Here is a 20,376-nt window from a genome sequence, read left to right as displayed (position 1 = left end):
CCAGAGCCAGCACTTAGTGGTAGAGGCTGCAGGTCTCTCCTCTCCACCTTCTTTTGCACTTGGGAAGCACAGCAACATCTGGGTAGAGTTCTAGCTTTGACTTCTGTCTCCTCATCTCTTGGGGTCCATTCCTTAGCATGCTAACTTTTTTTTCTTGTTTTGTTTGTATCTTGTTTTTTTGTTTGTGTTGGGCTTTTGTTTTCCCTTTGTGTGTGTGTGGTTTGCAATGATGTACTTGCCTAAACTTTGAATTGCACTTTTTAATAAATATTTGTAACAATTAAAAAAAAAATGAATGAAATTCTGCCATTTGCAACAATGTGAATGGACCTAGAGAGAATTATGCTTTGTGAAATAAGTCAGACAGAGAAAGACAAATACTCTATGCTACCACTTATATGTGAAATCTAAAAAATAAAACAAACTAATATATATAACAAAACAGAAACAGATTCACAAAGAGAACAAACAAGTGGTTACCAGTGGGGAGAGGGGAGAAGGGAGGGGTATGATAAGGGTGAGGGATTAAGACACAAACTACTATGTATAAAACAGATAAGCAACAAGGATATATTGAACAGCCCAGGTAAGTATAGCCATTGTTTTGTAATAACTTTAAGTGGAGTATAATCTATAAAAATATTTAATCACTATGTTGTACACCTGAAACTAATATTGTAAAACAAGCATACTTTAATTAAAGTTTTTCTACTTTTGATTTACATTGTTCTTTTTACTATGATTTTCTTAATTTTAGTTTATTTTGCAATATTAAGTTATAATTTCATCTATTTTGTGGGCATATCCTCCCGACATGCTTTCACTGCCTAAGGGGACCCTATTCTACTCCTTATTTTCTGTCCTCTTATAATCATTTTGTATTGTAATTAACTGAGCCACATCTCAGTTAAATTTGTTTTCTTAACCTTTTGACAGAGTGGTAGGTCAGGATATCTATTCTAGTTTCATGGCTCTTGACTTTCTGGTTACTTTCATGAAGCATTCAAAAATTGGAAGCATACTTTCTGAGATCTCTTCTCTATCTGGAACATCATTCCCTTTCCTCTACCATCTCTACTCTGATTACTAAAGTCTCTCTCCAGAAGTTTCTCCTAAACACAGTTTTTTTTCCCCCCAAAGAGGCTTTAGATATTAATTTCATGAGTTCACAGGGCCTTCACTGCATTAGTCTCTTCAAACCTTACTGTGGGTATAGCCCTCGCACTTCTCGAAAATTTGCATACCAAAAAGCCGTCAGCTGGGCTTCCCTGGTGGCGCAGTGGTTGAGAGTCCGCCTGCCAATGCAGGGGATACGTGTTCCTGCCCCGGTCCGGGAAGATCCCACATGCCGCGGAGCGGCTGGGCCCGTGAGCCATGGCCGCTGAGCCTGCGCGTCCGGCGGAGCCTGTACTCCGCAACGGGAGAGGCCACAGCAGTGAGAGGCCGGCGTACCGCAAAAAAAAAAAAAAAAAAAAAGAAAAGCCCTCAGCTTTCTTCTTATACTGGCCCATCCTGCTCCCAAAGATTTGGAGATTTTAGAGATTTGAGTGTTCTCCTATTCTTAGTTCCATCACATGCTCTCTTGCTTCCTTTGCTTCTTCTTACATAAATGCTAATACCATGTGGCTCTTGCAAATTGTCATTAGTTTGTCCTCATTCACTCATATTTTAGCTTCATGGAGATACCTTGTCATCTGGTTTTGCTATAGATACTGTCAGTGAGGTTTTGGTTTTTTAGTCCTAGTTTCTCTGTCTATTCTTATGGGGATATTTGGGAAGACTGAAAGGCTACTTTGTTGTGGTTTCTGTCTTCCCAGAATTTCAAGAGAAAACATTTTTGATAGACTGTAGATCACCAACTTGCACAAGATGTTTTCAGCTGACAAAAAGTTGTGGTAAAGACATTTGAAAAAGGTCAATTCAAAACATGAGACAAAACAACAAAAAACAATTCTAAAAAATTGTTGACTTTTTGTAATTTTGGATTGAAATTTTTCTTAGATGGTTAGTACCTCAAATAGTATAGTTATTTTTCAGAAAGTACCTTCTTTCTTTAATGTTGCAGCAAGAAGTTTTAAGTTCTCAAAGTAGCTGGTGTTAGAAGCTGAATTTTGAAAATGTTTACAAAATAGGGCATGAACAGAACAGATAGGACAAAATAAAAGAGATGTATTACAAGAAGATACCTTAATGATCATAATTATTAAGATCCAGAAAAGCTATACTGATGCAAAAATTCCGACTTTCTCCATTCAATTATTTTGAACATTGCCAAGAAACACAAACTCATCATATTTTTAAAGGATGAAAGATGGAATATCCCTCCTCACCTTTTTATTTATTGGATACCTGTTATGTACCAGGGTCACATAAAATGTGAGAATAGATTAAAATATTCAGGGAGTTAATATTAATTGGTTCTTAAAAATACGTTTTCATATGATATTTCCTTAGAATACGAATTTTTCCAACTCATGATTAAGTTACATAATCTACTTACTAAAATTTTAATTGAAATGGTTTCTTGAACTATACTTTCTGAACATTGTTAAATAGAGTATGAGAGAAGGGGAAAAGAAGGACTATCGTGTCAGTGTAAGTTGAGAACTTCGGCTACCATTGCATTATCCTCTGCGTTGCTCTCTAAATGTGGATTCTGTGGTACATCCATCAGCCAACACAAATATAATTAGTGCGTCCGCTGTGTGCTGCACCTGCTTGGTTTTCTCCAGTTGTTAAAGGAAGGGAGTTGTTACAAAGATGATGGAAAAGAATGGCTGATAATTAACTTTTTTTTTTCCATCTCCCATTCTCCCCAGAAGGGGAAAGAATCAATTACCTCCTGCCTGCCATAAACAGTGTGGATTTTCCCATGGTCACTCTTCAAGACTAGAGCTTTACCACAACAGCTTTGTGATACCCCTCCAGGGAGTGCTACTCATGGCTCAGTTTATGCAAGAAGTACTCTTTGGGGTTGTTACAGAACCAACCTGCACAACCATGTGCGGCCTTCCTGATGGGAATCCCTCCTTGTCTGTTAAATACACATGAGTTCTTATGAGCATCCCCACCCCTTAGACAGGAAGTGCTTCAGCCACTAGGATTTCCTATCATTTGCTTTATTATGAATTCTCAAGCTTTGACCTAAATATGATATTTATGCATTTTCATTTTGATATAATTTAGGGTTAAATGCCTGTGTTCAGAACATGTCCTTGTGTGAATGTCTAGTGACTGGCTGGATGGAGGAGTGAACTTTCTTGGGAGCTGTTTTCAGGTAGCATAGAGGTAAGAATAGTAGGTATAAGAAGAATGGTGAAAATTTCATTAATTTTCTATAATATATATGTTAAATTAGTAATATACTTCATCTAATTAATGGAGAGGATGCATTCTAACAAATATATCCATTCATTTATTTATTCAGTAAATATTATGGAATGACCACCATGTGCTGGGCGCTCAGTAGTAAACCAGACATGGCCTCTGCACTCATGGGGTTTCTCTTGGTATGAGTAGACAGACAACAATCAACACAGTGTGCTAAACGCTGTGATAGAGATATTAGAGAATGGTCTGGGAGCTCCTAGAAAGGGCAGGCAATTTATTCTGGAGGCTATGCAGGGTGAGAAAAGGATTCCAGAGGTAGTTCAGAGCTGAAGGATGTACAGAAGTTTTCTAGCTGTAGGGAGAGTGGGAGCTGGGGGTAGGATAGGTGTAGGGGAGGAGTATGGGATTGGAGAGAAGGGAAACTGTTCTAAGAGAAAGGACCAAGACTACAGTGAGGATTAGATTGTGAGGATGGGGTAATGATATTTAATCAATATTTTTAACTGTCTAATGTGAGCCAGGTACTTGCTGGATTTAATAAAGAATAAGATTTGGGTTCTCCCCCAGATGAGACCACAGATAGTAGAGAAATTACTAATAAATACATCATCATAGATGTAATATATGTTATACTAAGGTTTGTACAGCCAAGAAATTTATTAATTTTTTTGTCAGAAACATTTCTAGAGCAGACGTGTGGGGCAGGAGCACAAATGCAGGTGCCTTCCCCACCTCGTCTCACGTGAACTCTGCACACCATAGTTTGGTCCTATGATCAGAACTCAACTGTTTCTCTTCCAGGCTCCTTCTGCTAAAAGGAATTTTGTTCCCAGCTGATTTGTTCATCAGAGTGTCACAGGGATAGGTCTCTGAAACTCAGACATTCAATTTAAAATATTTTATAAGTTGAGCCAGGCCATCCATGACTGACTGGGAAGAGCAATAGCAGGGAACTTCTCAAGTTGCAAATGCAGGTTTGTAACTTAGAGCTAAGATTGTAGGTGAAGATATTAGTGACCAAGCAAAGGAAAGTGAAATCGTGCAATCTTTTTCTCTTCATTTAGGTAGCAAGACTACAGCAGATGTGTTTGGTCGATGTCTTCTGCTGGGTATTGTGGGAAAAATTCTTAGCCTTCTCACTAGACTGTTGCTTTGATCACCCATGGAGCCTCGCTCCAAGTCTCGCTCACAGTAGGCAGTCAATAAATATTTGTGGAATCAATACCAATTGCTAGGTGAATGGATGCCAGAAAAATTTCAGACTGTGGACATCTGGACAACTCCTTTGCCTATGTTCCTTATCATGTAGAACCAAAGTACTGGACTGGGAAGTGATGCTCACTTGTTGCAAGCACACTGGCCATGGATCCAGAGGGAGAACTGCTGTATGTATACATGCTTCCCAAAGCAACATGGAACAGGTAGAAACATGATTGTTGTCCTTAGGAATAAACTCACAGTTACATAGTTCCTAGATATTACTGTAATAACATGGATCTTTTTAGAAACTTATTTTGAACAAAATCAAAGTGATTCAATTCAGCAAAATAGAGTATTTGTTTCATGAGGCAACAAATAACAATTCCTACAAAAAATTTAGTTGAAATTAAAAAAAATGCCAATTAAGTTGAACCACATACACACAGTTAAGAGTTCATAGCTTTATGCAAAATACACTAGTGACTTCAATTTTTAGAAGCAACAATACGTTCAATCATTATAGGGGTTTTAGAGCTGTAAAAATAGAATAATTTTGGTTGATATTTTTGTCTTTTGTATTTAAACATACTTATCGCTATATTTCTTTTCAGATTTAGTAATTTCCTTTTCATGTTTCTTACATAATAAGAAGGCAGTTAAGATGCTATCTGCGTTTTAAGATCATTTTCAAAGGTCCAGGGCCATGTAGTTTTTAGCTATGCTGCACAATTTCCTGTTGCTCCATTGTAAGCTGTGCTAAAAATAAAATCTCTCCTAGGATTTTAATCACAACACTGACCCAAAAGGCTGCCCTGGTGTCCCAGTTCCTACAGGTCTCTCAGTCACTAACAGGCCTAGCTACATCTGGAGATCTGGGAAGGAATCACAATGGGGTGTGTTTCCTTCGACTCCCAGGCTGTGATTCTTTGGCCTCAATAGGCGTTATCACTCCAAGACCATGCCTTTTACTTCCACTGTTTGCTATGTTGGCCCACATGCTCTTTCCCACAGTTGGGACTGTTTTTCTTCTCATCATTTTAAACTCGTAGGATGAGAAAACACAGGAAATGCCTATTTCTCTCCAACAATCTGCTTTAAAATATGACTTTTGTACATTTGCTTCTGTCACCTTAATTGCTGCAAATTGAATTGAGCTCATCTCCAGCCCAGCAGTTAGTACAGACAATGCAGCTGAAGAGCTCTAATCCAATCATATCCTGAGGCCCTCAGACTTCCTGGCACAAAGATTAAGAGCCCTACTGCTCTCCCGACCAATGGCAGCTTTTTCTTAAATGGACATGTTATTAGATGACTGTAAGTTTATATGAGAAAGACATTGGTCTGGTGAAAATGTGTACTGAAGGATCGAATGACACAGGGTAAAAGCCCCTAATAATATGAGTTTCAGGAACCAAGTTTTAAGGGCTGCCAGTACATCGTTATGCTGCTACATACAAAACTGTATTTAAATGAATTCCGCTGTACCCTGTGTAAATCTACCCCTCCTACATAAGCTTCGTTCACTGCTTTTTCTTATTACATTCATGTCACCTTTGTCTGTATCGATGATTTTTCTAAGAACTCTCCCAAAGAGTATTAAATTCATATGCTTTAAAAAAACAGTTTCAAAGGGTACTACTAGCACCTGTTAAATTTGAGAAGCTAGGGAGAGAGCGAGGGAATTGTGGATCATTGTGGGTGCTGGCCGAAGAGTTGACAGTATAGGAGAAAGAGGAGGCCAATCAAATTGTAGACCTGGCAATGGGCCTAAGGGATTCCCAGTCCAATTCTCTCATACTATAAATGAAAAGCCTGACCCAAAGATATATAAATTGCCCAAGAGCATATTCAATCATTCATCTGACAAATATCTAAAAATTGCTTGCTTTCTGTCTAGAACAGCTTCTAAGATGGACATGAAGATACTCATATCTAACCCCCCGTCAGTGTGCTCTGCCTTGGCCATCACTTTGCCCTTCCCTCTACCCTTCACCTGCTAATTTTCTATTTCCCATTTAAGATTCAGCTCAAAAGGCTCTATTAGCTCCCTGAAGTCATTTCTGGCTTAGAAGACCCCCTTAATTTGTAACCAATGTACTGTGTTTATGCCCCAATTATAGCATTTATCTTCCCCACATGAATTCTTACAGCCAAATTTGTGACCAGTCTCTAGCAAATGCAAAGTATCTTGTGATAGGTTTTTTGTGTACTACTGATTCTTATCTTTATTTTTTTAGTCCCTTGTCATCCTTTATTTTTTTATCTTGTGATAGTGTGGTTGTCTCTATAAGCCTAGTACACTTTTTTGGAGGTGATGGTAGTATTAAAAGTAATATTTGGGTCCATATCACAGTTTACTTTCCCTCTTCTAGACCGTGAGCTACTTGAGGGTGAAGATAACGTCCTCTGGTTAACACGGTAGTGAGAAGAGAATAAAGTGGGTAGTGAATCTGAAATGGTAGAATGAGGCCAGACTGTAAGGGGTTTTGTTTGTCATGTTTAAAAGAATTTCCTTGAACTAAAAGTAGTGAGTAGCCTTCTGGGCTGATCTGTGATCAAATGAGTGCTTTAAACATAGATGGATGGAAGAGAGTGAAACTAATGCCAGTTAGGAGTCTATTGCAATGGGAAAGAGAATGTGAAGGCTCAAAAGGACAGAAGCAATGGGAAAGGGGAGAGGGAATGGATTTGAGAGCTGCTCACAGAAAGAATTATGGGGAGGGGGGCAGGGAGAAGTGAGAGGAAGAGGGAGAAATCAGTGATTAGCTTAGCTGTTAGGTCAGTTCACAGAAGTAGGGAGGAAAAGCAAGATTGAGAGTTGAGGGAAAGATGCTGAGTTCATTTCAGGATATATTGATTTAGAGGTGCCTATGGGACTTGCAGGTGAAAATGTCTAGCAGATTGCTGAAAATACTGTTTCCATCTCTGCTGAGACAACAGTCACCAATGTGACTGAAGCCACAAGAGAGCATTCAATTTACCTACGGAGAATGTATGAAGAACTTTAGGAAAGGCAGACATTTAAGGGATGAAAAGAGGAAGAGGAACTCAAGAAAGGGATCAAGATAAAGAAAACCAAAAAGTAAGATAAAAACCAAGGGAAAAAGATGCTGTCAAAAACTGTACTAAAGATATGGAGAGATTTAACCAACAATATAAACTAACACAGATCAGATTCTCCAAAAACACATAGCCTCTGGCCTCGGCAGATCCTTAGCGCTTCTGGAAAGTCCTTATTCTTGTCTGTTCTCACATTTCCAAGCTTTACCACTTCTTTCCTCAAGTGTCCTATTCCATTCTCTCCCAGCCATTGTTAGGAGACCAATTTCTCTTCAACAATACTGAAAGAATAAAGCTTATCAAGTCTGAGCTACTTAAACCTCTTACACTCTCCTCTCCCCCAACACAATCCCATTCCCAGCCCTAGGCAACCACTGCTTTGCTTTTTGTCTCTATAGGTTTGCCCCTTCTGGAAATTCCAGATAAATGGAGTCATAAAATATGTAGTCTTTCCTGTCTGTTTTTTTTTTTTAACTTAGCATAATGTTTTTGAGGTTCATCCATGTTACAGTATATATCAAAGGAACATTCCTTTTCATTGGTGAATGATATTCCATTGTACATTTTGTTTGTTCATTTGCCTGTTTACGGACAATAAAAGTTATTTCCTCTCCTGGAACACACCCTACTCTGTCTGCAGGCATCCATTTGAGCCTGCTGTGATGCCCCCATGGGACTCTGACCAGGAGTCTCATATCTTTTCCCAACATCCATGAAGGTGTACAAGGCTAACTTGTTAGTTTGTAAGTAGGCTAGAATTACATCCCAGCCCTGATATTAAGTCCTCTTTTTCAAAATTGTTGCGACTATTGTAGGTCCTTTGATTCTTCTGCAGCTTGACTATGCTTCTGAGGAAGAGGGAAACTTTTTTTAAAACAAATCCTTTTATGTGGCTCTAGATCTTATTCCTTCAGTGTCTTCTCTGGAATGTTCCAAATAAAAGTCCTTCTCACACAGATCTCTCCTGCTTCCCCATCCTGTAGCCTCCTTCCCATCAGCAAATTAATGTGTTACCACTGTGCCAGCTTAAAATAATAAATAAGCCTCCATTTATCCTGTGTCCCTTTCTACTACCTCAATTTTATTTTTCCCTTCAGAGCCAAGCTTCTGGGAAAAGTAGACTTTAAATCTAGTCCAAATCAAAGTATATGTTTTCTTCATATGTAGCCAGATAAAATTGCATAAGGGAAGACGTATTTAAAATATCCATGGTTGAAAAACAAGTATATATATATATTAATGTTTAAGTTAAGCCAACACTTAAGCAGAACAAACTGTTACATTACTAATTTGAAGTTGTATTTTTAAGTATTAAGAGTACTGACATTTGCTTACATAGCAGCAGCACGGCATGGTAGAAAAATCATATGCTTTGGAATCTAATGTACTTGAGTCCAGTTTCATTTAATTATTGTTGTTGTAATTATTAGATCCAATGTAAACTGAGTGACCTAATGGTAGTTAACGGAACACTGATGCTCAGTTATCTGGTCTACAAAATGTATATATCAAGGCCTACCTTGTATATGTGTTGCTGTGAGGATTAAATGAGATCATGGTTAGCAAAATGCCCTGCCACTGCCAGGACCCCAAAAGGCACTCACAAATGGCCCTCATTATAGTGACCAATTATCCTTTTAGACAATAAGATTTTATAGGTCTTCACTTTAGACAATTGCATTAATGACTAATTTTTGACACAATAGTCTTCACAAATTCAGATGTGTTCTGATTTTGGTTAACAAGAATACCAACCCTGACACAACTCCATGGAGACTGGAGAAAAGACCTAAGTTCCATTTCTAGAATCTTTTCCTAATGACAATGTCCTGAAAATTCCATTTACTTCCACCAAGAGTAACAGACCCAGGAATGCTGAAGTAGAAATGACTATTAGGACTGATATAATAGGACTCTGTCAGGTAATTAATGGAGTAAATTCATAATCCCCAAACATAAGCACTACTTCTCCTGCATGTTGATGGCCTGTTGTTTGGAAAGAGAATATTTTCACTTTTGGGAAATGAAAAAAGAAAGTTTGTAGTCAGACAGATGTGAGTTTCAGGCCTGACTTTATGACTTATCAATTTCTACAGTTGCTGTTCTTGAAAAAAATGGGGATAATAATGCCTTAGAAAAACATGAAGGGTGATTGAGTGAGTTAAATCATACACAGTTTTGCATAGGACCAACCAATACATCAGGGATTCTCCATAAACACAATAAACAATAGTTTATTCCCTTGGAAATGATTTAAAAGGTGCTAACAGGATTTAATAAGAAAGACAGTGAGGCCACATGAGGAGGAAGAGTTGGACGAAAAGACACACCAGCTGCCTATTTGGGGAAGATCATTTACCTTGACTCATTCTCAGTTTCCACATCTGTATAGTGGGGAAAATGCTCTTCATCTGCTTGCCCCAAAGGATTGACATAAAAGAGGAAGACACACTAGTGTCTGTGAAAGAACTTTTAAAGCCACATGTACTGAATTTTTGCTCTCAGTAATGGTGGGGTAGACAAGCGTACAGCCAAGAACAATGAAAACAAGCTAAATAAAATATATTTTAAAGTATATTTGAAGACATCTCAGAGTTACCAAGGAAGTTAAGGCTTTAGGAGCCAAGATCTAGAAGAGAAGAAAAACCCAGAAAAGCAAACCTGATACCTGATGCCTATGCTTTCCCTTTAAAAGCATTTACTGATTCTAAATCAGTAGCTGATGGGGCCATCTCACAGGGTAGAGGGAACAGAAGCTGGCATTTAGGGTCTGTCTGTCAAGGAAGGAGGGCCCTGGCAAAATCCCCTGGCTTAAATTGGGACCCTTAAAGAGCAAAACCCTATGAGTAACAGTTGACAAGAAATAGATCCACCCTCAGGAAGCCCAGCTTTGAATCAGTCCACTGCCTGATTAGGTTAAAGTGATCTGTTCCTTACCTTAACTGCCTGCTAGAGCAAAATAAAATCTGCTCTTTCGGAAGGCAACAACATTTAAAGCCTCAAATTCTAAAACCTTTTATACATAATGTTTAGCATTTGAACAAACATAATCTAGCAAGCAAAAAAGCAAGGAGAAAACAGAAAAAAAAAGACAATTAAAAATTCACAAGATATTCTGATACTGGAGTTAGACAAAAATCAGAAAAAAAACCCCCTAATCTTTAAAAAAATTTAATTAGAAGACCAGAAGGACACTGCTAAATTAGTTGTCTTAAAATACAATCATTTTCTGGAAAAAAACTACTTGAAAATTTACTCTTAAACAACCTCAGAACTTGTCCACTTAAAAAGTTCAATAAATTTATAAGAATTGTGACTAGATTGAGACGGAACAGAAAATGTTCTGGAGGTTTTTCCATGATATCGTAATTCTGTGGAAATATTTTGGGGGGATTATCTTGGACACAAAATATCACTGATTTTAATCCCTAAAATTGTAATCCATTGTCCTATGCAATTTACTATTCATACTCTACATGAAACAGCAGATTCCACTTGGATTTACCATGTTTCGGTTTTTAGGAGCACCATAGGACAGATCTTTTGTTAATAAAATACAACCATTTTGACTATAGTGGACTAACATAATTATCGGTTCATCAGTTGCTCCATTAGTTCATTCATTAGATACTATTAGAGTCATCATTAGACCAGAAATGAATTTCTATCATTACAATTAAATGTTTGGTTTTTGACCTAAGTACAGGAAAAGAGACCATATTTTGATTTTTAACTCTCAAGAAAGAAATAAATGGATAATAATGCAGGATATATTTTCAGTTTGATTCAAATTTAAAGATAACTGTAGAATTAAGTAACTTAATGGCAACAGATATGTGGACAACAACATTCGGGGGAAAAAAGTCTATTAATCTACGACCACTAAGAGTTTATAGAATAGTTGAGTGCTCTACTGGCTGCCTGCCATTCTTCAGATGTCCTCTGTTAAATCCGAATATTTCATCCATTTATCACTATACATGAAATTTATCAACAGCATTTAGTTTTTCACTCTTATCTATAGCTGAATTAACTCTATTCCATCAAAATCAACTAGACTGCAAGATGAGAGAACCAGAAAGGCTGGGGAGAAGGGAAGGAAAGAGACTCCTGATTCCAAAATGATTTAAACAAACAGAGGTTAGAAGGTAAATAGTAAGTGCCATTGGTAGATGACAACTTCATTGTGAAATTCCTGTCCTGCAATTATTTACAAAGAACAGGAGATTTTTCTCTGTTAGACCATAATTAGCAGAGAAATATGTAAGTTTTCATTAGGAAGATCTCACGGCTCTAGAGCCAGCAGGATCTAACTATAATTTGACTCTGTTAATGTACCTAAAGAAGGAATATGTCCATGAAAGAAGTCAGCTAAAAAGGTGTTGAAAAAGGACCAATTATTGGCAAATTTAGGCAACATTCAAATAAACTAGTCCAGAAGAGTCTTGACTAAGCATATGGGAACATGACAGTTTTAGGATAAGGCTATCCTTATAGTGGATCAGAGTGTCTCAGTTTCCTTAGGATCATAGTACAGCTTCAAATTTGTTCTGAGGTTCAGAGAAGTTAAGCAAACCGCTCTATGTTAGTTATTTGTTCCTTAAGTCAGGATTTAAAACCGTGAGTCCAACTGACTATGAGCCAAATACCACAAGAAGTATCAATATATGTCTAGGCTACCTATGCTTACTTCCCTCAGGTGATTCATTTATTTGTAAAGAATGAATATAGTTTAAATGCTACAATTTTTAAAATCTGATAAATTCACATAACTTGCTCTAAGGAAACTTTAATATACATATGAACAAAATGTTGAAGATACATATGTAGCTCCAATCAAGGCCATTTTGCTCCTTCCTATCTGAAGATCCAAATCTGCACTGGGTAACATTAAAAGCAGAAAGGAACTTTGAAAACCAATATGAAGACTTTTGGAAGCTCTTAAAGAGGCAGTAAATTTAACTGGGTGGAGTAGGGGTGGGGAGGAAGGAGAGGCACGCTCTTCTCCTAACACATTCTAAACCCTTAGGTATCTTTCTCCTCAGAGTCCATTCATTGTAGCAGTTGCTTACTCATTCATGCAGCAAATATTTATTGAGAATTTACTGTGCTCCAGGCACTCATGCTACATTAGCAGTTCATCAACCTCTCTTCTGGCTTCTGTCTTTAGTCCGCTTCTCTCTTAACCCTTTCTTCAACCAACAAAACCTTTACATCACAGAAACTGCAGTTTCTTACCATTTCTGATATATACCTACTCAGTCTCTTTGTCTGCTTCCAATTCCATTCTTGCTTAATTACCCTGTTCAGCACAGCAAAGAGCTGCCCATCAGGGCAAAGAGGGAATTCAAAGAAGATAAGGAGGGTTGGAAAGCTATGGAAGCTTAAAGTGTGTGTCTCTTGTACAAATAGTGTGCCTATATTATGCTCTACCAGATTTCCAGAAATACTCCCTGCCATCCTCAAACCTCTGCCTTGAGTGATGAACATATGAACAGACAACTAAAATTGGCTATAATTGGATATAACAGAACATGTTTTTCTCTGCAACTTGGAACTCTTTACACAGCCTAACAAAGAAAGTAGGCCTACAAACAATCATTTGGAGAGAACTGATTTTTATGGCTTTTGGATCATAATAAAGAATACTATTATAATACATGTTTAACTTTCTATAATTCTCATTGAACATTTTCTCACAAAATATTCTCATAAATCTTACTATTTAGTTTAGATTTAGTATGACTTTAGAAATTCTGCTTTTTATCTAGAAGTAAATGTTTGCAGAAGTAAATAGTACGATGTTTCTATTTTTGTTCACTAAGCATCCCAAATTTTAGTCTACCCACATCTTATCAAATATCACACTCTTTCCATTCTACACTCCTTTTTTTTTTTTTTTTTTTTTTGCGGTACGCGGGCCTCTCACTATTGTGGCCTCTTCCGTTGTGGAGCACAGGCTCCGGACGTGCAGGCTCAGCGGCCATGGCTCAAGGGCCTAGCCGCTCCGCGACATGAGGGATCTTCCCAGACCCGGGCATGAACCCGTGTCCCCTGCATCGGCAGGCAGACTCTCAACCACTGCGCCACCAGGGAAGCCCCTACACTCCTTTTAAGATTTATTTTAGCAGAAGTTATCAACTGGTGTAATATGTCATTATGAAAACTTTCAGGAGAAATTTCCTTTTGGTTATTTTTGGTGACTGGAAGCAAAACCTTACTGTGGTTACATTGCCAGGACCTACTCACCTGTCAAACAGCTCTCCCCCTGTGACGAGTTCTAGGACCAGACTGATTTCTGTAGGGGTTTCAAATATCTCTTTAAGTTTTATCTGGGAAAAGATATAAAAAAAAATCACAAATTCTTTATTTTTAAGTTTCTAGGAAATAGTTAAAATTATGGCTACAACAGCACTCTCTGTAATAGCAATATGTTGGATCATGGTTAAAAAAGCTTCCTTATTCTAGTACCAGGCAGTCATTTGTCACTCTCTGGTTGTTTTTATCAGTTACCTAATTTCTTCAAAGGTCCTTTTGAGTTTTTATATTTTTCATCTTGATAGTTGAAAGATACCTGCCCTAGAAATGCTTCTTAAATTTTGCCAAATCATCCCAATTTCTGCATTTCAACAGAATTAAAAAAACAAACAAACAACAAACAAAAAAAACCAGAAGCAAACAAAACTTCCTAAACCATTTGAAAGCATCTTGGTTGGTAGAGATGCAAATGCCTCTTTCTCCTAGAAAGGGACTTCAATTAGGGGTCTGAGACAGAACAGGACCAGGTTAAAGTCTGTCTGTAGGGAAAGGGAATCCCTTTAACAGCTAAAAAGTTGCTGGTAGATGAAAGGATACTCAGAAAAGTAACAGTGATAGTGATTTGATTGACCATAACAGGGTTTTCATCACATTCAGATAATCTATCCAATTTTGGATATTTTCCTTCTGAGAATCTAGTGACCAGGACTGATCTATATTTGAGGAAAATTCCATATTGACTTCTCTTTGAAAGAAATAAGACGGATAATGTAAAAGTGGTGATTATATATGGTAAATTTTGTTAATTGCTTACCCAAAGCCCTTCTCCCCCTACTTTACTGCAAACAGAACCCTGATTTGTTTAGGGAAGCAAGGTACCTAGCCTTAAATTATGGATTATGTTTGGTCTAGGCCACTCATGATAACCCTACTCCCTAATTTTTCAGTCTCCATGCAGTTTAGGGTGATCTTGTGACCACATCTTGTGGCCACAAACTGAAGAGAATTCTACTGCAGCTGGAAATTCTGGAAAAAGCCTTTACGCTTCTCATCAGACTCTGCTCGTTAAGCCTTTCCACTACTTTCTGTCTTGAATATAGACCTGAAGACTTGTGAACACTGTGGAGCAGCCATTTTAGGACCATGAGGGAAAAGCATGAAGGTGAAAGCCAGTGCACTGAAGATGGGCGAACCAATGGATGGAAGGTGTCTGGGTCCTGGATGGCATCACTGAGGAAGTGAATGAGTGTTAAAAACTGCCTGCCTTCTGATTTCTTAAAACATAAGAAAAATATTTGTTTAGACCACCATATTCAAGTTTTCTGTTATTTACAGCTGAGTGCATTGCTAACTAATATACAAGTTTTAAGCACTTTGCCTTGAGCCTAAGCATTGCAGGTCATCCTCGGGAACACCACAACTTTCTCAGAGAAATGAGTAAAATATTTTAAGTAAGTGACTCAATTTATAGAAACAAGTTATGGTCTGGAAAATGACTTTGTTCTTTTCACTTCACTGGCTCAAGAAAGCTTCTCCCCAGCCCTTCTTTCCCTCAGTGCCTTTGTCTGGACATAGCCTAGAGCAGAGCTTGGGAGGACGTTTTATTTTCCCCATTCAAGTACATTATTTATTTGAATCTTCACATTGTCTCTGAAGCAAATACTCTCTCAAAGGAGAGTGAAATGACTATGGAAAGCAATGCATTTTCTTCACAGGCGTTTTCAGCAATGGCATATTAATAAGATAGGCCCACAAAAGGAAAAAAGCCAGTGTCTTATTAAAGGGAAAAAGACTCTCCAATTTTAGTTATCCTCTTATGCATGAAAACATCAATGGTATATATTGCTGATCTGCCCATTTTGCAACTCTTTCAAAGGGTATTATTCTTAAGATTTATTCAGTTAAAAAGAATTGAAAAACGGGATCAGATAAGGACAAGAGCTAGGCCAAGGTGGCTACTTACTGGAGGTGGAAGAATCCCTTTCTCATCATCAGAATGGACAGTAAAGAACAAAAATCTCATCCTGTAACACTGGAGATTATTTGAAATAACAGGCCAAAAACCACTTACAATGTTTGGATGTGAGAGGCGAAGAAGAACTCCTATCTCAGTTCTTACGATTTTTTTGTCCACCTAAAAGGCAAAATGAGAGAAACTGAAAGATACTCCCACCTTAGAAATATCTTCATTGTAGCAGAGACTCAGAAACAGCAATAACCACCTGGATGAATCAGGTCAATGGCAGAGGTTAATTTCTAAGTGTTGCCTTCCTCCCTTTTTTGTCCAGCTGCATGTCTTTCCTCTCTGTTTCAGACATAAAGAGAACTAGTTACAAATATGGGTCACAATTTGTCAGACCGCTTGTGTGGCCCCTTTGCTATCAAAAATTATCGCTATCACCACTAAGGCACAACTACATCTCAACCTATTCCTCCTCCTCTTCCTTTCTTTTTTGAATCCTTGACCCAAACCCATTGGAGCTGTCAATCACTTCGCCTGCCTTTTTCCCACAGAAGTGAGCACATAACCCAGCCTAACCAATCAGATTACTCTCTTCTCTGGCCAAAGTGACTTGAGTCTGGGATATCCACCAGATCCAAGTCATTACAATCTGGGTCCTCCCCCCAAATATTGCTCATATAATCAAGAAAGAGGTATTCTCTTTTCCTCTGAAATTGTGAGAGCAAGAGTATAGAGTCTGCCACTACCAGGGACCATTTTTGATACCCTATGGAGATCACTTCACTGAAAATGGAGCCAACACAGAAAAAAAACATTGCTAGAGATGAAGAATGAGTACCGCTGACCATGTAATCCACTGGATTCAGTTTTGCATAAGCTAGTTTGCCCTTTGAGCTGTCTTATTATGTGAGCTACTGAATCTCCTTTTCTACTTAAGTTATCCGGAGTTGCGTGATGCTATCAGTGATGTAAGCTGAAGGAAAATAAAGGGGTCTAAGGAAATGATGACTCAATATGAAAGCCTGGAGTAGAGATTTGGATAAAGCAGTTCCTCAGATCTATGTGTTTTCTGGGAAGGAAGAGGATCTACAACATTCATCATATTCTCTAAATGTCTGAGGCAGAGGAAAGCCTAAAAATCTGATCTATTTAAAAAAGATAAAATGTGTTCCATGGAACTGGGGAGTCAACGATCTCTCTTGAATGTATATGTAATGAATGTATAGTACATAGTAAGGGTCTAATGTAGTTTTTTTTTTTTTTTTTTTTTTTGCGGTACACTGGCCTCTCACTGCTGTGGCCTCTCCCGTTGCGGAGCACAGCCTCCAGACGCGCAGGCTCAGTGGCCATGGCTCACGGGCCCAGCCGCTCCGCAGCATGTGGGATCTTCCCGGACCGGGGCATGAACCCATGTCCCCTGCATCGGCAGGCGGACTCTCAACCACTGCGCCACCAGGGAAGCCCTAATGTAGTTTTTAATGTGCTCAGCCTCATGTTAAACAATGCTGGGCATATGAAAAAACAAACAAAATATCATCTTTTTCAGAGGAAGATTAAAATCTAATTTTGGGCATAAGACTCCTCTAGAAGATGCCATAAGAAGATAGAAGAATGTAAGTTGTAAACAAGTTTTGTTTTAAAAATTCCATTGTTCAGTGGAAGATCATTTTTCTGTGAGTCAAAATACAGCTATCATTCAAACAGTGGGCTAACTCTAAAAGACTTTGAAATTATTAGCGATTAAAAGTCATGCTATTGGGGCTTCCCTGGTGGCGCAGTGGTTAAGAATCTGCCTGCCGATGCAGGGGACACGGGTTCGTGCCCTGGTCTGGGAGGATCCCACATGCCGCAGAGCAACTAGGCCCATGAGCCACAACTACTGAGCCTGCGCGTCTGGAGCCTGTGTTCTGCAACAGGAGAGGCGGCGACAGTGAGAGGCCCGGGCACCGCGATGAAGAGTGGCCCCCGCTCGCTGCAGCTGGAGAAAGCCCTCGCATAGCAACGAAGACCCAACACAGCCAAAAATAAATAAATAAATAAAAATTAAAAAAAAAAAAAAAAAAAAAAAGTCATGCTATTGGACTTCCCAGGTGGCGCAGTAGTTAAGAATCCACCTGCCAATGCAGGGGACACAGGTTTGATCCCTGGTCCAGTAAGATCCCACAAGTTGAGGAGCAACTAAGCCCAGGTGCCACAACTACTGAGCCCGCATGCCACAACTACTGAAGCCTGCGTGCCGAGAGCCTGTGCTCCACAACAAGAGAAGCCACTGCAATGAGAAGCCCGCGCACTGCAACGAAGAGTAGCCCCTGCTCGTCATAACTAGAGAAAGCCCGTGCGCAGCAATGAAGACCCAATGCAGCCATAAACAAATAAATTTATTAAAAAAACAAAAAAGTCACACTAGTGTTAATATAAAATGAAGAAAGACTTGTTAAAGTGTGCATAGGTGATGCTAGTGTGATATATGGGCTGCTGATGGACACTCAGTGATATCAGACAGCCCAACACATGGGATATTGACAGCATGGTCGGTGGGTAATGTAGTATTAGAGGAAAACGCTATAAAAGTTCTTTTATCTAGTTAAAAAATCACATACTTCATGAAAATTTGCTATTGAGCAAGAGTCATTCTACTTGTATCAAAAGGGAGAGCTCTGAGAAAGAGGGGCATTGCTAAAACAGGCAGATGACACTGACAGATCTCTTCCAAAGAGTTCTTGGTTCACACTCCATTTCACTTCTGTAGATGCTGTTGAGGAAAATTTGGATATAGATGATAATTTTTAAATTATTTTAAAAATTTTAAATTTTTTTCTAGCTTTGCTGAGGCATAATTGGTATACAAAAAACCACACGTAATTCATGTATACAATGTGGTGAGTTTGGACACGTGTATAGATTCATGTTACCATCACCACAATCAAGGTAATAAACATATCCATCACCTCCAAAAGTTTCCTGTGTCCCTTTGCTGTGTGTGTGTGTATGTGGTGTGTGTGTGTTTGTGGCGGGGGGTAAGCACACAATGTGAAATCTACCCTCAACAAATTTTTAAGTGAACAATACCTTATTATTAACTCTGGGCATTATGTTGTACAGTAGATCTCTGGAACTAACTCATTTTGGATAACAGTAACGTGATACCCATTGAACAACAACTCTCCATCTCCCCCTCCACCTATCCCTTAGGAAGCACAATCCTACTCTCTACTTGTATGAGTCTATTTTAGATGCCTCATATAAGAGGAATCATTCAGTGAATACAGATTTTTTTTAAACATTTTTATTGGGGTATAATTGCTTTACAATGGTGTGTTAGTTTCTGCTTTATAACAAAGTGAATCAGCTATACATATACATATATCCCCATATCTCTTCCCTTTTGCATCTCCCTCTCTCCCACCCTCCCTATCCCACCCCTGCAGGTGGTCACAAAGCACCGAGCTGGTCTCCCTGTGCTATGCGGCTCCTTCCCACTAGCTATCTATTTTACGTTTGGTAGTGTATATATGTCCATGCCACTCTCTCTGTCACAGCTTACCCTTCCTGCTCCCCATATCCTCAACTCCATTCTCTAGTAGGTTTGTGTCTTTATTTCCGACTTACCCCTAGGTTCTTCATGACCTTTTTTTTAGATTCCATATATATGTGTTAGCATACAGTATTTGTTTTTCTCTTTCTGACTTACTTGACTCTGTATGACAGACTCTAGGTCCATCCATCTCACTACAAATAACTCAATTTCGTTTCTTTTTATGGCTGAGTAATATTCCATTGTATGCATGTGCCACATCTTCTTTATCCATTCATCTGTCGATGGACACTTAGGTTGCTTCCATGTCCTGGCTACTGTAAATAGAGCTGCACTGAACATTGTGGTACATGACTCTTTAAATTCTGGTTTTCTCAGGGTATATGCCTAGTAGTGGGATTGCTGGGTCCTATGGTAGTTCTATTTTTAGTATTTTAAGGAACCTCCATACTGTTCTCCATAGTGGCTACACCAATTTACATTCCCACCAACAGTGCAAGGGGGTTCCCTTTTCTCCACACCCTCTCCAGCAATTATTGTTTGTAGATTTTTTGATGATGGCCATTCTGACTGGTGTGAGATGATATCACAATGTAGTTTTGATTTGCATTTCTCTAATGATTAATGATGTTGAGCATTCTTTCATGTGTTTGTTGGCAATCTGTATATCTTCTTTGGAGAACTGTCTATTTAGGTCTTCTGCCCATTTTTGGATTGGGTCATTTGTTTTTTTGATATTGAGCTGCATGAGCTGCATATAAATTTTGGAGATTAATCCTTTGTCAGTTGCTTCATTTGCAAATATTTTCTCCCATTCTGAGAGTTGTCTTTTCGTCTTGTTTATGGTTTCCTTTGCTGTGCAAAAGCTTTTTAGTTTCATTAGGTCCCATTTGTACATTTTTGTTTTTATTTTCATTTCTCTAGGAGGTGGGTCAAAAAGGATCCTGCTGTGATTTATGTCATAGAGTGTTCTGCCTATGTTTTCCTCTCAGAGTTTGATAGTGTCTGGCCTTACATTTAGGTCTTTAAT

At 38.6% G+C, this 20,376-nt stretch overlaps 1 protein-coding gene across 1 annotated transcript in view; it reads right to left on the bottom strand.

The window, feature by feature from the left end:
* Positions 1-20,376, bottom strand: part of CAMK4 (calcium/calmodulin dependent protein kinase IV) — a 216,294-nt gene that overhangs the window by 62,639 nt on the left and 133,279 nt on the right. Inside the window, exons 3-4 of the mRNA XM_029216436.1 lie at positions 15,920-15,982; positions 13,840-13,922 (exon numbers count right to left, since the gene is read on the bottom strand). Of these exons, the coding sequence (XP_029072269.1) occupies positions 13,840-13,922; positions 15,920-15,982 (146 nt within the window). The remainder of the gene's footprint in view (positions 1-13,839; positions 13,923-15,919; positions 15,983-20,376) is intronic.

This window comes from Monodon monoceros, unplaced genomic scaffold (assembly GCF_005190385.1).
Source record: "Monodon monoceros isolate NGI ecotype Baffin Bay Population unplaced genomic scaffold, NGI_Narwhal_1 Super_Scaffold_12, whole genome shotgun sequence".
In the NCBI taxonomy this organism is placed as follows: domain Eukaryota; kingdom Metazoa; phylum Chordata; class Mammalia; order Artiodactyla; family Monodontidae; genus Monodon; species Monodon monoceros.
Note: the sequence above shows the minus strand (reverse complement) of the source record. Positions and strands in the feature narration are given on the sequence as shown.